This window comes from Sorex fumeus, unplaced genomic scaffold, assembly GCF_029834395.1.
Source record: "Sorex fumeus unplaced genomic scaffold, SorFum_2.1 ptg000095l, whole genome shotgun sequence".
Classification (NCBI taxonomy): domain Eukaryota; kingdom Metazoa; phylum Chordata; class Mammalia; order Eulipotyphla; family Soricidae; genus Sorex; species Sorex fumeus.
The window spans coordinates 8,722,633-8,741,307 of NW_026606152.1; the positions used below are offsets into that span (position 1 = coordinate 8,722,633).

The 18,675-nt window shown below is 43.8% G+C and overlaps 1 protein-coding gene across 1 annotated transcript; it reads right to left on the reverse strand.

Moving 5' to 3' along the window:
- Positions 1 to 16,349: 16,349 nt before the first annotated feature.
- GJB6 (gap junction protein beta 6) lies at positions 16,350 to 17,160 on the reverse strand. Its single transcript, XM_056132809.1, has one exon. The coding sequence runs from the start codon at positions 17,143 to 17,145 to the stop codon at positions 16,360 to 16,362; it is 786 nt and encodes a 261-aa protein (XP_055988784.1). The 5' UTR covers positions 17,146 to 17,160; the 3' UTR covers positions 16,350 to 16,359.
- Between the last annotated feature and the right edge of the window lie 1,515 nt (positions 17,161 to 18,675).

Genomic DNA, 18,675 nt, shown 5'->3' on the forward strand with positions numbered 1-18,675 from the left:
ATGAAATAGGTAAATCCTAAAAACAAAAATTGAGTAATAGTGAAGAGAGTAAAGGAAAATACAACGGGAATGAATCTGAATAGGCCTATATTAGTAACAAAAGTATGCTTTATCCTAAGAAAGGGATTATTGGATTTGTGTTAGGAAATATAGACACTGCTTTAGTGTTTACATTAATAAAGATTGCAATAAACATCTCTGTGGATATAAAAAAAATCACGTGGTAAAATATACAACATTCAATACAAATGAAATGTTAATTAGTTATTGCAAATGTATGCACTCTTAGCAGGGCTGGAGTAAAAAAAAGCCTTTGTTAATCTAGTAGAGGCCAACCATAAGAGCTACAATTGAATTCCATATTCAGGGAAGTGCTAAGGAGTTTGCCTTGCATTTTAAGAAGCTCCTTTAATACTTCTTGCAACACTGAGACCATGAATCCCCTAAGCTGTTGCCTGTCCCTGAAGCTATGTGTTGCTCCTTTATATCTGATTGATAATCTACCTGGAGAGAGGTATTCTTGGTGACAGGTTAATTTCATTTCATTGAGTTTTTGTTCTGTGTCATCCCATTTTCTTCAACCTCACTTAATCTCATCTGATGAATCTGCTGATTTCTTATGTATCTATTTTTCTTTAATGTAAGTTCTTTTTGAAATGCCGCTTTCAATATTCTATCTCTATATTTGGATTTTGTCATTTGGAGTACAACATGTCTTGGAGTTTTCCTAGTTGAGTCTATTTTTAACTGGGACCCTTGGGAACTCTTGGAACTGAGTATCTGTATTTCTCAATTCTGGAAAATGCATATTGATAATTTCTTTTTTTTAAATTTATTTATTGAATCACTGTGGGAAAGGTTACAAAGCTTTCAGGTTTAGGTCTCAGTCATGCAAATATCAAACACATTTCCCTTTACCAATACTTATTTTTTACCATGAAGAACCCCAATAAAACCCCACCCCCACCCCTCCCAGTCCCTGTGAGGCAGATGAATTCTAGTTAACACTCTATCTGCTTTGATTAGATTCACTGTTTCAATAAAAGATTCACCACTATTATTTAGAGTTGACCCCCCCCCCCCAAATCAGACATGCTGAAAAAGCATTGTGAAGTGATTTGCTTTCTACAGCTGGGTTCAAGAATTAAATGTTGGTTTTGGATTTCTGCTATTTTACCTATTGACCCTGGAAGTATTTCTACTGAAAGTCAGATAGTTAAGAAATTGGTTTCTGTGTTCTGGAGTCGTGGCCGTGCTGGAGAGCCGCTCATGGGGGGCAACTGGTGGCCTCAGTAGGGCGTGAAGGGCGGACCAAAATGCCCCCCTTCCCATGAGGCTTTAGTCGCCCCCAGACCCCCGGCTCATACCTGCTGTCCACAAGGCTCCCATGCGGCCGCTATCTTTCTTTCCAGAGAGGAGAGGGCGAATGGGGCAACACCCTTTCCCCTCTGGGCAGACTTGATGGCCTGGATTAATGCATAGTCCGTTCACTTTTCTGCTCCAAGCTGCTGGGTTCTGCATTAAGTCCTTGTGCTTCTGGAGTCGTGGCTGTGCTGGAGAGCCGCTCATGGGGGGCAACTGGTGACCTCGGTAGGACGTGAAGGACGGACCGGAACGCCCCCCGACCCATGAGGTTTTAGTCGCCCCCACACCCCTGGCTCATACCTGCTGTCCACAAGGCTCCCATGCAGCCGCCATCTTTCTTTCCAGAGAGGAGAGGGCGAATGGGGCAACACCCTTTCCCCTCCGGAGAGACATGATGGCCTGGATTAACGCATCGTCCTTTCACTTTTCTGCTCCAAGCTGCTGGTTTCTGCATTAAGTCCTTGTGCTTCTGGGGCTGTGGCCGAGCTGGAGAGCCGCTCGTGGGGGGCAACTGGTGACCTCGGTAGGGCATGAAGGACGGACCGGAACGCCCCCCTTCCCATGAGGTTTTAGTCGCCCCCACACCCCCGGCTCATACCTGCTGTCCACAAGGCTCCTATGCGGCCGCCATCCTTCTTTCCAGAGAAGAGAGGGTGAATGGGGCAACGCCCTTTCCCCTCCGGCAGACTTGATGGCCTGGGTTAACGCATAGTCCATTCACTTTTCTGCTCCAAGCTGCTGGGTTCTGCATTAAGTCCTTGTGCTTCTGGGGCTGTGGCCGTGCTCCAAACTTAACTCTGATTTTCAGGGAGAAAGGTTGAGTGGTTTACTTCCCATTGATCACTTTGTATATAGAGAGATGTCGCGCGGCCGCATAAGCGGCCACGCGGTTTTGAGAAAAAGTCCTAGTTCCCGCATACTCGAGCTGTGCTTGTAGAGGCTTCTGGTCACCGGGGTTCCATCTGGGGGAGGCGGGATGCGGTACCTACCCCATCTGGGACTTCCCGGTGATCTCGGCTCTTTTTGGAACCTGTTTTTTTTTTTTTTCCTCCGGGATCTGTGGTTCCCGCCCTCCATATGGTCCTTCTCTTTGGCTGTATGTTGTAAAGATATTGATAATTTCTTAATCAAATTTGCCTTCTTCTCTAGGGACTCCTATGATTCTGATAATATTCATCATGAATTCAGCCCTTAGTTTTCTAGTGTTCTGTTTCATTTCTTTTCAGAGTTTCCCCACACTTTCTGTTGTTTCCTAGCAGCTTCCTTCATTTCGTCTTAAAGTGCTTTAATCTTTTCTTAAGCTGTGGGTTTTCTGCTGTTCAGAGGTGTTATTCAGGTATTTTTAAATTTTGTATTGTTTTGTTTTGGGTCCACACTCAGCTGTGCTCAGGATTTACTCCTGGTGCTGAGCTCAGGAGTGACTTCTGGTGGCTCAGGAAACCAAATGGAATTTCAGACATAGACATAGAATCTGAACTCACCATATTCAAGGAGGTGCCCTACAGGCTGTGCTATGCCTCTGGCTCTTATATGGAGGCTTTTTAAAATGTCAACTATGATACTCTTCCTTTTTGCTTGTAGTTTTCTCATTTCAACTCTCATAGCTTCTTGTAGTTGGCTGACTACCTCATGGAACATCCTCATCACGGTGTCATTAAAGTCTTTGTCTAAAAATTTAGTGAGCTGGTTGGTGGTGGGTGAGCTTTCTGTGACATTGTTTTTGCTCTCTGAACTTAGTGGGCTTCTCCGTGTATTCCTCTGCTGTGTTAAGAATGAATAATTGTAGTTATCTCCCACTGGGACTCTGAGAAATTAGGCTGGGAATTGCTCTTTTCTTTCTCTACCTTATTTCACCCAGTGATAAAAAGTACAACTATGAAGAGTGTGAAATTTGACAGAGTTCCTTGGCTGCATGGTTCAAGAGCTGTGGATGTGGGCTTATTGAAATAGGTCAGGTTTGGAGGCTGGAGATTAACCTCACCTGTTAGGGCATGTCAGTGAGCAGAGATTCAGGAGTTATGGATCTGTGACATTCTGGGTTTTTTTTTTTTTTTTGCTTTTTGGGTCCAAGCCGTTGATGCACAGGAGTTACTCCTGGCTCTGCACACAAGAATCACTCCTGGCGGTGCTAGGGGGACCATATGAGATGCTAGATATCGAACCCGGATCGGCCACGTGCAAGACAAACGCCCTACTCGCTGTGCTATCTCTCCAGCCCCGACATTCTGGTCTTGTGTTTTTTTTTTTTTAAAGATATTTTGTATTGTCTGTTATGAAGTACTGCTGAACGTGCTTACAAAAAAGTGCCCATATAGGAAACAGATTGTTCTGTTTTAGCAGGAATAATTAAGACATTCTTCTTTTTTTTTATGGAGCTGTCATCTCTTTTTTTTTTTTCTTAAATTTTTATTAGTGGAACACCATGAGGTACAGTTGTAGACTTACAAATTTTTGTTCTTGGGTTTCAGTTATACAATAATTGAATACCCATCCCTCCACCAGTGCCCATTCTCCACCATCACCAGTCCTAGTGTCCCTCCCATCCCCCTTCCCCCCATCCCACCCTACCTCTGTGGCAGGGCATTCCCTTTTGTTATCTCTCTCCTTTTGAATGCCGTGGTTTGCAAAAGAGACATTGAGTGGCAATCTTGTTCGGTCTATAGTCTACTCTCCTCACACATTTCCCATCCTGAGAGGAACCTCCCAACACCCTTTATTTGGTGCTCCCTTCTCTATCTGAGCTGCCTTTTCCCTGTAATCCTCCTGATACTTATCTCAGCTATTCTTGGGTGTTAGTCTCCTATTTTATCACTTTATGTTCCCCAGATGAGTGCAATCTTTCTATGTCTATCCCTCTCTTTCTGACTCATTTTGCTTAGCATGATACTTTCCATGTAGTACCACTTGTATGTAAATTTCATGATTTCATCCTTTCTGACAGCTACATAGTATTCCATTGTGTAGATGTACCAAAGCTTCTTTAACCAGTCATCTGTTCTTGGGCATTCAGGTTTTTTCCAGATTCTAGCTATTGTAAACAGTGCTGCAATGAACAGACAACTGCAGATGTCGCTTTGACTATACTTTTTTGCCTCTCTGGGATATATTCCCAGGAGTGGAATTGCGGGGTCAAATGGGAGCTCAATTTCTAGTTTTTTGAGAATCGTCCATATTGTTTTCCAGAAGGGCTGAACCAGTCGGCATTCCCACCAGCAGTGAAGGAGGGTCCCTTTATAGCCACATCCGCGCCAGCACCGGTTGCTTTCGTTCTTTTGGATGTGGGCCAGTCTCTGTGATGTGAAATGATATCTCATTGTTGTTTTGATCTGCATCTCCCTGATGGTTAATGATGTAGAGCATTTTTTCCATGTGTCTTTCAGCCATTCGCATTTCATCTTTGAGGAAGTTTCTGTTCATTTCATCGCCCCATTTTCTGATAGGGTTGGATGTTTTCTTCTTGTGGAGTTCAACCAGTACTTTGTATATCCTTGATATCAACCCCTTATCAGATGTGTATTTGGAGAATATCCTTTCCCATTCTGTGGACTGTCTTTGTATTTTGGTCACTGTTTCTTTTGAGGTGCAAAAGCTTCTTAGTTTAAGATAGTCCCATTTGTCTATCTCTGTTTTCACTTGCTTAGCCAGTGGAGTGACATCTTTGAAGACACCATTAGCTTCAATGTCATGGAAGGTTTTGCTGACTTTGTATTCAATGTACTTATGGATTCTGGTCTGATGTTGAGGTCTTTAATTCATTTTTTAAAAAATATTTTTTATTATGAGACATCATGAGGTACAGTTGTAGACTTACAATTTTTTGTGCTTGGGTTTCAATTATACAATGATCAGATACCGATGCCTCCACCAGTGCCCATTTCCCACCACCACGAATCTCAGTATCCCTCCATTCTCATCCCCCCCATCCCACCCCGCCTCTGTGGCAGGGCATTCCCTTTTGTTCTCTCTCTCTTATTGGGTGTTGTGGTTTGCAAAAGAGGCAATGGGTGACAATCATGTTTGGTCTATAGTCTACATTCAGCATGCTTCTCCCCTCCTGGGAGAATCCTCCCAACGCCATTTTTTTGGTGTTCCCTTCTCTATCTGAGCTCCCTTTTCCCCTGGCATGTGTGGTTGGCCTCCAAGCCATGGAGTAAAATTCCTGGTACTAATCTCGGCCATTCTTGGGTGTTAGTCTCCTATTTTGTTACTTTATGTTCCCCAGATGAATGCAATCTTTCTATGTCTATCCCTTTCTTTCTGAGACATTTCGCTTAACATGATACTTTCCATGTAGTACCACTTGTATGTAAATTTCATAACTTCATTTTTTCTAACAGCTACATAGTACTCCATTGTGTAAATGTACCAAAGTTTATTTAACCATTCACCTGTTCTCGGACACTCAGGTTTTTTCCAGATTCTGGCTATTGTAAAGAGTGCTTCAATGAACAAACAATTGCAGATGTCACCTCGACTATACTTTTTTGCCTCTCTGGGATATATTCCCAGGAGTGGTATTGCTGGATCAAATAGGAGCTCAATTTCTAATTTATTGAGAATCGTCCATACTGTTTTCCAGAAGGGCTGAACCAGTCGGCATTCCCACCAGCAGTGAAGGAGGGTCCCTTTCTTGCCACATCGGCGCCAGCACCAGTTGCTTTTGTTCTTGTGGATATGGGCCAGTCTCTGTGGTGTGAAATGATGTCTCATTGTGGTTTTGATCTGCATCTCTCTGATGATTAATGATGTGGAGCATTTTCTCATGTGCCTTTTTGCCATTCGGATTTCTTCTTTGAGAAAGTTTCTATTCATTTCATCTCCCCATTTTTTGATGGGGTTGAATTTTTTTTTCTTGTGGAGTTCAACCAGTACTTTGTATATCCTTGATATCAATCCCTTATTGGATGTGTATTTGGCGAATATCCTTTCCCATTCTGTAGACTGTCTTTGTATTTTGGTCACTGTTTCTTTGGAGGTGCAGAAGCTTCTTAGTTTAAGATAGTCCCATTTGTCTATCTCTGTTTTCACTTGCTTGGCCAGTAGTGTGACGTCTTTGAAGGTATCATTAGCTTCTATGTCATGGAGGATTTTGCCAACTTTTTCCTCAATATACCTCATGGATTCCGGTCTGATGTTGAAGCCTTTAATCCATTTTGATCTTACTTTTGTACATGGAGTTAGGCAGAGAACTGAGCCCACTTTTTTGCATGTGGCCGTCCAATTTTGCCAGCAGAATTTGTTAAAGAGGCTTTCCTTGCTCCACTTCACTTCTCTTGTCCCCTTACCAAAGATTAGATGCTTGTATGCTTGGGGGGAGATGTCAGTATATTCAACTCTGTTCCATTGGTCTATAGCTCTGCCTTTGTTCCAGTACCATGCTGTTTTAATTATTACTGCTTTGTAGTAGAGTTTGAAGTTAGGGAGATTGATTCCTTCCATTTTCTTTTCCCCAAGAATTGCTTTAGCTATTCGTGGTGGCTTATTGTTCCATATAAATTTCAGGAGTGTTTGCTCCAGTTCTTTGAAGAATGTCATGGGTATCCTAATAGGGATTGCGTTGAATTTATATAGTGCTTTGGGAAGTATTGCCATTTTGACAATGTTAATTCTCCCGATCCATGAACAGGGGATATTTTTCTATTTCCTTGTGTCCTCTTTTATTTCTTGATGTAGCGTTTTGTAGTTTTCTTTGTACAGGTCCTTTACTTCTTTAGTTAAGCTAATTCCTAGGTAGTTGAATTTCTGGGACACAGTTGTGAACGGGATTGTTTTCTTCATGTCGTTTTCTTCTCTCTCACTATTTGCGTATAGGAAAGCCATGGACTTTTGGGTATTGATTTTATAGACTGCAACTTTACTATACAGATCTATTGTTTCTAGGAGTTCCTTGGTAGAGGTTTTAGGGTTCTCTAAGTATAGTATCATATCATCTGCAAATAGTGAGAGCTTGATTTCTTCCTTTCCTACTTGGATGCCCTTAATATCTTTTTTTTGTCTAATCGCTATTGCAAGTACTTCCAGTACTATATTGAACAGCAGTGGAGAGAGTGGGTATCCTTGTCTCGGCCCTGATCTTAAGCGGAAGGCTGAATCATTAAGACATTCTGTAGGATATCACTAACATGCTGTCAAAGTTTGAGTGAAGTGGGCTTTGATATATATCTGAAAATATGTATATATGCATATATATATTTCCTTCTATTATTTGTTGCCTACTTCTGAACCCCATCAAATATGGTGTCGTAATTATGGAGAATGGGTAGGGAGCATCTTATGATGTGTCTCTTTCGTGGGCGTGTGTTCTAGGAATATGTTCACTCACATATGAGGCTCAACCTGAGCATGTGGGGAGAGGCCTGGAGCATGGTGGCAGTTAGGTAGTGAAGGTCGGCTGCCAGGGTGGGTACCTTGCGGTGGGGAGGGCTCTCACCCACCCCCCTATGGGGTGCCCGAGTGAAAACAGCCTGGCCCAGGTACAGTGACATGGCTATGGGGGCTTCATTTTATGCTCCCTTCTGGGAGAAGCAGCTGTGTGACCTGGAGGGTGGCTGATGATGAGATTATCTGGCGCCAGCAGGAGGTCGCTTATGGGAGTGACCCCTGGGTCTCCAGAGACTGGGGTAAATGGGCAAAGGATCTCTGCTTCCAGGTCGTGTTGAGCTCAGAGTTGGTCTTAGTTTTGACTCAGAAAATTCTTATTAACCTATTGTTTCCAATGTTTATTTCCAGTATTAATATGGGCTCAGAAAATCCTCTTAAAATTTTCCAATTATTTGCATTATATATTTAGACTCTGAAAGTATTTATGGCTGTCCAAGTGTTTGAAACTCCCCCACCCCCATATTTCTGGTTTTATTTATTTATTTTTAGGTAAAAGGTAAAGGTAAAGGCCCTCCCGTTGATCGTCGATTTGCTCGAGCGGGCCCAGTAACGTCTCCATTGGAGACTTTGTTGTTACTGTGTCTGGCATACCGAATACTCTCGTAGCTTGCCGGGCTCTCCGAGAGGGGCGGAGGAATCGAACTCGGGTCGGCCATGTTGGCCGCTTGTAAGGCGAACGCCCTACCGCTCTGCTATCGCTCCATTTTTAATTACTTAATTATTATTACGATTATTTTGCTTTTTGGGTCACACCCAGTGGTGCTCAGGGTTATTCCTGTCTCTGCACAGGAATTACTCCTGGAAGATTCTGGGGATCGAACCCAGGTTTGCCGCATGCAATTCTCTACCTGCTGTACTATATTTCTGACCCTGTATTTCTGTTTTTAAATTACAATCCTTTAAAAAAAATTTAAAATTAGCCCCTGGCAGAACATGGAACAACTTCTACAGCTATGTTTCTAGAGGGGAAGACAATCCAGAGCCATAGCTTTTCTCAGGAATCTGCTCAAATCCAACTGTATGAGGTGACTCCCTGATTTGGCTCTGGAGTGGTGTTGAGACCAACATCCACCTGGCCCCACCTGCTCTCAGGCATGCCTTAAGGCACACTGAGATCAAAAGTCACCTGTTCCATGTGAACCTGGAAGAAACCTGACTCACGGAAGATCAACAGTCATTTGTTAGAGTTACAGTGTTTCTGAGCTGGCTGTGGGAGCAGGGACTCTGATCCATAGACTACAGGGTCTGTGAATTTGGTCCATTGGACTTAGATGTGTTTCAGGAGAAACTTTACTTTTATTAACGTAACCTTTAACCGAGGATGATCTATCTTCAATCTAGGGTAGAACTATGGTACACAAGGAAGAAATTTAATATTATATAATTATAAACCTGAGGTATCTGGTAACTTAGACACTGTGGCACATTTTCAACAAAGACAATCTTTTGATAATAGTGCTAAAACTATTTATTAGTTTTTGATGAGGGTTGAGATATTCATATCTTCTATGAAGAGAATCTAGATGATCATTTACAGTCCTCTTTGGTACTGATATTTAGCCAGAAACAATCTTTTCCTCAACTTATATTCTGTATTTTCTGAATATTAAAAATTTGGACAATGATTACCAAGTAGAAGAGCCCAGAATTTTTGGTTTTGGGGCCACATCTGGTGGTACCCAGTGCATACTCCTATGCTTAGGGATCACTTCTGGGATTGCTTTGGGGACCTTATGCGGTATCAAGGGTTATGACCTAACCACTGTACTATCTCTCCTGTCCTGAATTCATAAATTAAAAGTCATGAAAACGAAAGAGCTGGAAATCAATTATTTTAGGCATATGTAATAAATAATCGTCAGAAATAATTTAGCTGGCCGGCGCCAGATAATCTCATCAACGACCATGATCCAAAGACTCATTATAAAACTCCTGGAAGACATAAAATGACTCGCCATAGGCGGACCTCATGCCAGGCTGTTTCATTCAGGGCAACCCGGAGAGGGTTGAGTGAAATGCCCTCTCCTCCCCAAGGACCAGACCCAGCAGCTGAAAACCTCCAGAACTCAACTGCCGCCATTCTCATGGACGCTCTCTACTTGTTCAGGCTGAGTCTCATCCATGAGTGAACCTGTTCCTGGACTGACATCTCATACTTCACACCACTAATATTACAACTAATATTCCAAGAATAGTGCATCACATTTGGAGGGTTTTAAAGTAGAAGGCAACCAATCTTAGAGGGAAATATATTTTTACAGACACTTATCTATCTATATCTATATCTATATTTATATAAGAACACAAGGTTCAACCTTTAACAACATGTTAGTAATCTCTTATAGGAGGTCTTAATGGCTCCTGGGTTGTAATACATCAATCTTCACACATTTTTTTCTAAGAAAACTTTTTGGAATCATTTTCAGTGGTTTATTCACAACAAACAATATAAAATAAACTATTTTGGTTCCGTTTTGGGGCAAGAATTGGCGTTTGGGATGAAAACATCTGAAATATGGTGGTGGGGAGGTGTAATGATGGTGGGATTGGTGCTCTAATATTAAATATAATCAAATACTGTGAACTACTTTATAAAAATAAAATAAAATGAAAAAAGAAAGCACTTAGGTTAACAGGTACCTTCATATTTCTTAGGTTGATTATGTATGTACCTCTGAAGTCTTTAGTGTTGTCATTAGTAAAGTTTTTGACTGATATTTCAAAATAAATTCAATCTATCATCTTGGTGAGTTTTCTCCCACTGGGCTCTGACATCTCAATGGTTTCAAGGGATTCTGTCATTTTACCAACTTCTTTTCCCTCTTAAAGTGACCTGAAAAGGCCTTGGCCAGCCAAGCTCTGTTCTTTAATCAGCATTCACCTACCCACTCCTAGTGGTGGAGAAACCATGACAACAGCAATTCTGGCACACAGGGAGCTGTTCCCAAGGCCCTAGAGAGCTACCAGCATGTTCCCCTCAGCATGGCAAGCTAGAGCATTCCGTTCTGCCAGCTATGCTGGAGAAGAAAAGGGATTAGTGTCTAGGATCCATTCCATTAAACATGCATTTGTTGATGTTGAAGGGGCATCTCTGGGGCAGTGAATGGGATCAACTCTTACTGGTCCATGGGTCTGCACCCAGAGTGACCCCAGAGGGTGGAGAACGAGGGTTGATGGGTGCAGGGAGAAGGAAGAGTCAGTGGTCAGTCTGGAGTGAGGTTAGGGGGAATCTCGGGAGTGAGGACTCTGAACGAGCTTAGTCAGATAGGGATAGGTGGACAGAACATTCATACAGGGAGAGTGGATGCAGTTGGGGCAGGGAGGGGGAGACAGCGAGATAAAGACAGAGAAAAATGGAGAGAGAGGGAGAGAGGGAGAAAGAGAGTGAGTGAGAGAGTGAGAGCACTCTGTATCCTCTCAGGATCTGCTGCCACAGTTCTCTCCCACATCCTTTGGGACCTGCCCATCCTAAACCATTTCCTGTGCATTTCCTGCTGCTCCTCTCCCAGGATGCCCACCCCCTCTGCTGCCTAATTCCAGCCAACTAGCTTTCCCCAGGGGCTTGCCCATGGGATGGTAACTTCGCACAGTCCCTGTGGGGCCCCTCGCCACTGCCTCTGTGTTTTCCCCTTGTTAGACTTTATTCCACTGCTGGGTTAGACCTTGGCCAACCCCTGTGTCTCCATCCTCCGGTGCTTCTGACACAGGTCAGGGGTCTGACTCAGGTCAGACATAGCTGACTTCACATGCATGTGGAGTGAAACATGTCTCTGTGCCAGTGACACGGGTCTTAGTGAAATGGTGCTGGCTGCTGAGGTGGGAGGCCAGTTAGGAGTCTGGTGAGGCACTAGACATATGCCTGGTGGTGAGAGAAGGTGCCAGGCTACCGTGGGCTGCAGGAAAGGGCTCTGGGAAGGCTGGCAAAACAAGGAGGAGAAGATAAGAGCTGACAGGCATCACATAGCTCCCTCAAGTGTCTTTGCTCTCCTCTGCTTTTCTGCACCAGAAGAAATTTTTCATCATATTTATCCACTTGTTAAAAAATATTTTGGTGTTTTGGGTCACACCTGGCTGTATTCAGGGGTTTCTCCTGGCTCTGCACTCAGGGATCCTTCCTGGCAGGGCTTGGGGAATCATATGGGGTGTGAAGCAATCCTAAGTATGTAAAGCCTGGATATGTAAGGCAAGCGTCTTACCTGCTATACTATTGCTTTGGCCCAGAAAATTTTATCTTTTAATTAGAATTAATTTTTGCTAGGGGGATACATGCAGTGGGCTTGGCTCTTGCTCCTAGTGAGGTTCTGGGGACTGTGCAGTGCAGAGACTGAGCCTGGTGGCTGGCAGGCAAAGCCTGTAACAATCTGTTGAGCTGTCTCCCACCTGCATTTTATTTGGAAAACTTTACCACAGGTATTTTACAGCAAAAGAAGACCTACATAGAAATTTAAGTTCCTATCACTGATGGCACAAACTGGGCTTGGCAGAAAACTGGGCTGCAGAAATTGCCAGTTCTTTTTTTTCTTTCAGGGGACTGAGGGGAGGATGAAGCACATTCAGGAATGCTTTAGCTTATTCTTGACTCTGTGCTCAGGAATCACTCCTGGCAGTGCTCAGAGGGTATGGGATGCTGGGGATCAAACCCGGGTTGGCTGTGTGTCAAGGCAAGTGCTACCCACTGTTTACCCTAGATTTCAGGTGTACAATGTTCCCACCTCCCATCCCACCAACCCATGACCTCATCCTTGCACCAATGACCCAGGTGCCCTTCCACCACCCAACCTGACTCCTCAATAGACACGTGTTTAATTATTGTACCCTGGGTCCCATGCTTGGGTAGGGCTGGGTCTAGTGGTTTAGATAATACAGATACTTCACCTCTACATCACAGACCCAAATCCTCTCCCTCTTGCTCCTGTGCTACCTTCCAGACCTCCTCTTCTTGCTCCCCTTACTTTTCTTTCTTTTTTTTTCTTTTTGGGTCACACCCAGTGTTGCACAGGGGTTATTCCGGGCTCATGCACTCAGGAATTACTCCTGGTGGTGCTCAGGGGACCATATGGGATGCTGGGAATCGAAACCTGGTCGGCCGTGTGCAAGGCAAATGCCCTATCTGCTGTGCTATCGCTCCAGCCCCTCCCCTTACCTTTCTATCCTTCCTTGACATTTTTGTTTTGTAATCTAGGGACAATGGTGAATTTGACATGCTCATAGTCTTCACTGGCATGTCTGGGTGACAGATTAAGAAATTAGTCTGAACACTGTTTTTCAGCTGGTAATGAAGGAGGAGTTATGCAATGGTAGTGAACAGTACCCCAGAGAGACAAACCTAAATGGCAGAAAAGAGAGCTTTTGCAGCTTATAGAAAATAAATATGAAGAATAGAAGAATATGGCAGGGAATATACAACCACCAAATCCCAGACTCTGAGAAACTCCGGAAGATAAATGACCCAATTTCTGAAAAATAAAAAGTTACAAGATCATAAAAAGAAAGGGAAATTAAGATTAAAGAGTCACATCAGGGCCAAAACTATCGCACACTGGGTAATCCTTGCATACACCTGACCCAGATTCAATTCCCAGTACCACAAGCTCTGCCAGGAGTGACCCCTGAGTGCAGAGCCAGAAATACATCCTGAGCACCTCTGGGTGTGGCCCCAACACCCAGCATCCAAAACCAAGCAAGCAAACAAAGACCCCCCAAACCAAACCAAAACAAAAAATAAAACACCCAAATCTCAAACATATTAACATATTAGAGTGATTCCAACTCTATGGATTTCATTAATTCCATTCAAGCTATTATTGATTAGGAAGGAAACTTTTGCTGCCTGGATGATGCAGTTTATACACTGCCCAATCATGTGAATAAGTACAACCAGAGACCTGGAACCACCATAAAATCAAACAGCAGGCAACCGAAAGGCAGCCAGGAGAGCACAGACCAGTTGGGGACCTGGAGCCAGGTGAGGTGGCTGGTCTACCACTCTTCCTCCCTGATAAAGCATGTGCTGGCCAGTAGTCCAGAGCTTGGCGAGTGTGGGGAAGGGAAGACTCGTGATCTGGCTTTTTCTTACAACTCTGCTCCAGTTGGTATCACAGAAAGGCTGAGCCCTGGGCAGTGCAGAGCTGGCCCCACCCCATAGCACCTGTGGAAGCTTTGGCACCTCCATGTTGTCAGGGCACAGAGAGCTGGGCAAGAATGGGCCTAGAGCTTTTTTGGGAGGGTCTCAACATGCCCACTCTTGGTGGTGTTTGTAGAAAGCAGGTGGGCAGCCTGGATACAACTTTGGTGCTGCAGTGGACACCAGCTCTCCCATTACTGGGCTGGAGCCAAAGGAGGTACTGTGGGTGCACAGACCTGCACCTCTGCCCTCCTCCCAGGCGAGTTCACGGCACACCACCTGGGGCTCCATCCCTGACGCTCAATAAGATCTTCCTTCAGATCTGACTGACAAATTAATCTGAAATAGTTTTTTCTTTCTTTCTTTGGTGTGATTTTTTAAAAAAAAACACCGATTTACAAAATTGTTCATAATAGTTGTTTCAGGTATTCAATATTCCAACACAAATCTTACTTTTGTTTTCTATTGTTGAGTTTTGAGAACTCTTTATATAGTCTAGTTATGAATTGTTTCACAGATACTCGATTTGGAAATATTTTTTCCATTCTAGCTTTTCTTTAATCTTCTAAAGGTCTTTTGCAGTACAATAATTTTTTTCACTTTAAAAGATTTGTTACTAAGGGAGCTGCTTACATGCTGTTTTCCTGGCATAGGCTTTTCAGGGAAGGACAAGATAAGGGAAATGAAGCATTCCTTACATTTTACCCAGCCAGCCTGCGCTTGCTCAACTTCCACATCTAGAGGAGTTTACTAGTTTTGACTTCAGCTCTTATCTGGAGGACGGCAGTGACTATCTCAGGTCACAGAAAACAATCACAGAAAGAACTTTAAGAAGAAACTCAGAAGAAGTGGTTTGATTTGGTGTGAGTGGTGAGGGGCTAAAGCTCAGAGTTGCTGCAGTGGCGCTGGTTGGGTCACAGCAGGCAGTGGGTGTGGGTATCTTGCACCAAGGGTCTGAGCAGCACCATGACCTCGCAACCCCTGGACCTTTTGGCTGACAATCACTGTGGGACCCGACGACTGCCTGAGCACCATTTGGGTGGTAAACCCCTCTCCTCCCAAAAGTATAGGGCAACTGGATTACTAATGCTTACAACAGTTTTTCAGTGTGAGGATAGAAAATTTGGACTTCATTGTTAAAAGTTAGTTACTGGTTTTTTATAGAGTGAAACGAATATATTTATAGGTAAAAACTGGATTTTTTTCTGGGATCTGAAGAAAAAGAAAATCACTTTTTTTTTTTGAGAAAGACTCTGGAATCACCATGCCAGATCAAACCCATATCTGTGTTCACTGTTGATGAGGTTTCTCCCAGCAGAGGGGCCCGTGCAATTCCACAGACTCTACTCCAGAGGTATGGTTCTGCTCACCAATACACTAAAGGCGTCTGTGTACAATCTGGACATCCTGGGGAAAGGTTTCTCCACCAAAGGTGTGAAGCCGTGAGTGCGCTTCCCAGTGCCGCAGAGACCAAGGAGTGCAGAGTGTACCCTCGGAGGCAGAGTTTGAGAACTACTGACAAACTTCCTGACCTTCCATTAAGGCTGGATGAAGCCAAGTGATGTTTTCCATGTCCTAAAGCATGGTAGCCTCTCTGCAAAGGAATGTCTTGGGGTGGGAGATGGGATGCTAACCCCTACTCTTGATCATTGGATGTGAAAAAATAAGAGTCACCTCCCTGCCCCTTCACTCCCCGCACCTTCCTGGAGCCTTCTCATGTCAGTAAACAGATTCCAGCAAAATCATCTAGCGACTCATTCTCCTGCACATGATGACACACTTGCTCTACTGCACAGAAACTCACACTACAGCTGAAGGCATGGACAATGAACTGGTTTTAATTGAGGCAAACATGTTCAGGTGTCAGCTGCTTACAAGGATTACAAAGAAGCCAATTTAAAGATTCCACTTCCACAGAGCTGTCACCAGTCAGAAAGTAGTAAAAGATGTTGTGCAACAACCACTTGTCACCTTGAGAGTATAAGATGGCTTTTGAGTGTGTTAATGCAAACAGACATGTGAAAACAATATTTACAGCAAAAGAAGATTTAGGTAAGTTCAATAGCTATTTAGAGTACAATTTTAAAGCCAATATTACATGCTTTTCCAAGTAAGAACCAAGCATTACAAAAATACTTTATATAAATTCAAAGTCAGAACTAAAACATTCAATCCTATAAAAATATCTTCTATTAGTAAAAGACAAATTTTATCAACAACAATAGTTTCATACTTTTTGTCAGATCTGCTTAAAACAGACCATTCCAGTTACTCTAAGGCACAGCTGGCAATCTTAGTTTTCAGAGCTGGACTACTTATGAGATTCTGCTGCATATTACAGCTATCCTACAAAAAGTTAACTCAAGTAATGTAAAAGTTATTTATAAAGGCAAAATCGGTAGCCTAGAGGGGAAATTTAGGTCAGCATTGTGTTCACGGAGGGGACCCCAGCCTCGTCAAGTCAGCAGCAGCTTTCTCCTTGGAAACGTTTAACTTGGAAAGCCTGTGATCACATTCAGCCCGCTGTCTGAAATCAGCTCGTTCGTCTCATTCTGTTTATTCTCTTTCATGGCATGATTGGGGGGATTTCGCTGCGCCTTAGCTCTTTTGGATCTCCTAACACACACTTTCAGGAGCAGGTAGCACAGCTCAGCCACATTAAGCAGCACACAGATCACAGATGCAGAAATCATGAAAATGGTGAACACTGTTTTTTCGGTGGGTCTGGAAATAAAGCAGTCTACAAGGTTGGGGCAAGGGTCGATCCCACATTTCAACACCCAGGGCAGATGGTACCCATTGTAAAGGAAGTAGAACATGTACATAAAACAGGCTTCAAAGAGGATCCGGAAGAATATGCTGCCAGTGTAGGTCCACCACAAGGCACCCTCTATCCGAACCTTCTGCCTCTTGATGTCTTCTAAGTCCTTGAACTCATTCCTTTTCTCCCCACGCCGGAACTTGCGGGCTGCCTCATGTCTGTAGTAGGTGACGTGCATTCCCACCAGCAGAGCTGGCGTGGACACGAAGATGAGCTGTAGTGCCCACAGTCTGATATGGGACACAGGGAAAAAGTGGTCGTAGCACACGTTCTTGCATCCCGGTTGCAAAGTGTTGCAGACAAAGTCTTCCTGTTCATCACCCCACACTTCCTGGGCTGCAACGACCAGGATCATGACCCGGAAGATGAAGATGACAGTGACCCACACTTTGCCAATGCTGGTAGAGTGTTTGTTCACACCCCCGATGAAAGTGTGCAGGGTGCCCCAGTCCATGGTGCTGGCTTATTCCTAAACAAATGAGAATAACAAAGGTTTATGAGTGGAAAGTTTGGAAAAATGGTTTGGTTATCTGGTGGCCTGAATCAAATTGAAAAGTATAAAGTACCATATAGGGCATTATAACTTTAATGCCTAAACTGTATTTCTTTGATAAGAAACGGCCACTTTAAGTGTCATTTTGTTTTGTTGTTTCATTTTGGGGCCATACCCTGCAGTGCTTGGGCTCTATTCCCAGCATGGTGCTGGGGGGACCATGCAGTGCTAAGAATTGAACCCAGGGCCTCACACATACAAAGCAAGTACTCTACCAACCAGCTACATTCCTGGGCTGGAGCGATAGCACAGCGGTAGGGCGTTCGCCTTACAAGCGGCCAACATGGCCGACCCGAGTTCGATTCCTCCGCCCCTCTCGGAGAGCCCGGCAAGCTACCGAGAGTATTCGATATGCCAGACACAGTAACAACAAAGTCTCCAATGGAGACGTTACTGGGCCCGCTCGAGCAAATCGACGATCAACGGGAGGGCCTTTACTTTACTTTACAATGTTTTTGACCAGATAGGAACTTTCAATGGGTTTATAATCATGCTGAGTGAACCAAACTCAGATAATAGGTTGCTGCTTGATATTAATACAGAAATACAGGTAAACAAATTTATTTCCAAGTTTCTTCTAATTATTATAGAAACATATATGACATCAGTTTCATTTTGTGCAAGGGATCTCAGGTTCCACAGTTGATTTTAACCTTTAAACGGATTATTCCTGTCATGGCCACAATTTGCCTTCAGGCGCCATCTTGGCGCACCAACAGTTCTGTCCCAGAGACACAGCAGCGAGTCCTGGAAGACACCACAGAGCCAGCAATCTCTCCAGGCCCCATACCGACCCAATTTCACCAGGGCACCTCAGATGGAGCAGGTGCAGTGCCCCCACCTACTCCAAATGGAATCCCAGTGACCAAAAGCTTCCACAAGTAAGGCTTAGGTATCTGAGTTCCAGGATTAAATCTCCATGCCACATGGCAGCAGAGGCATCGGGCTGTCCCTCCCTGGGTCCCCACCTACCCAGCAGACTGGCTGTCACGCCCACAAGTTTTGCCTTGAGGCGCCATCTTAGTCCACCAACAGCCCTGGCCCAGAGACTCCCAACTGAATCCCAAAATGGATTAGTGTGATACAGAGTTGCCTCTGGAACCGAACCATTTACAATCCAGAACTTTACGATCGTGGCTGTGCGAGCTCTCATGATATTCAAAATAAAGTTTACACAACTGATTGAGGAGGAAAATACAAAGATTTTATGTATTGACTTGAAATTTGAATAGCATCATTTGTGATAATCACGTGGTTTTAGGGAATATCATAAATAAATAATGTAATCTACTAAGCGCTTAAAGGAAATCATGTACCTTATGGATCCCACAGGTTCATGGTCTTTCCTCCATAGAAGCTTCATTTATAGCAGGGCTAAGGCCAAAGAGCCAATGTTCTGCCAAACAGAACCTCCCTCCTAAAACCCACAAA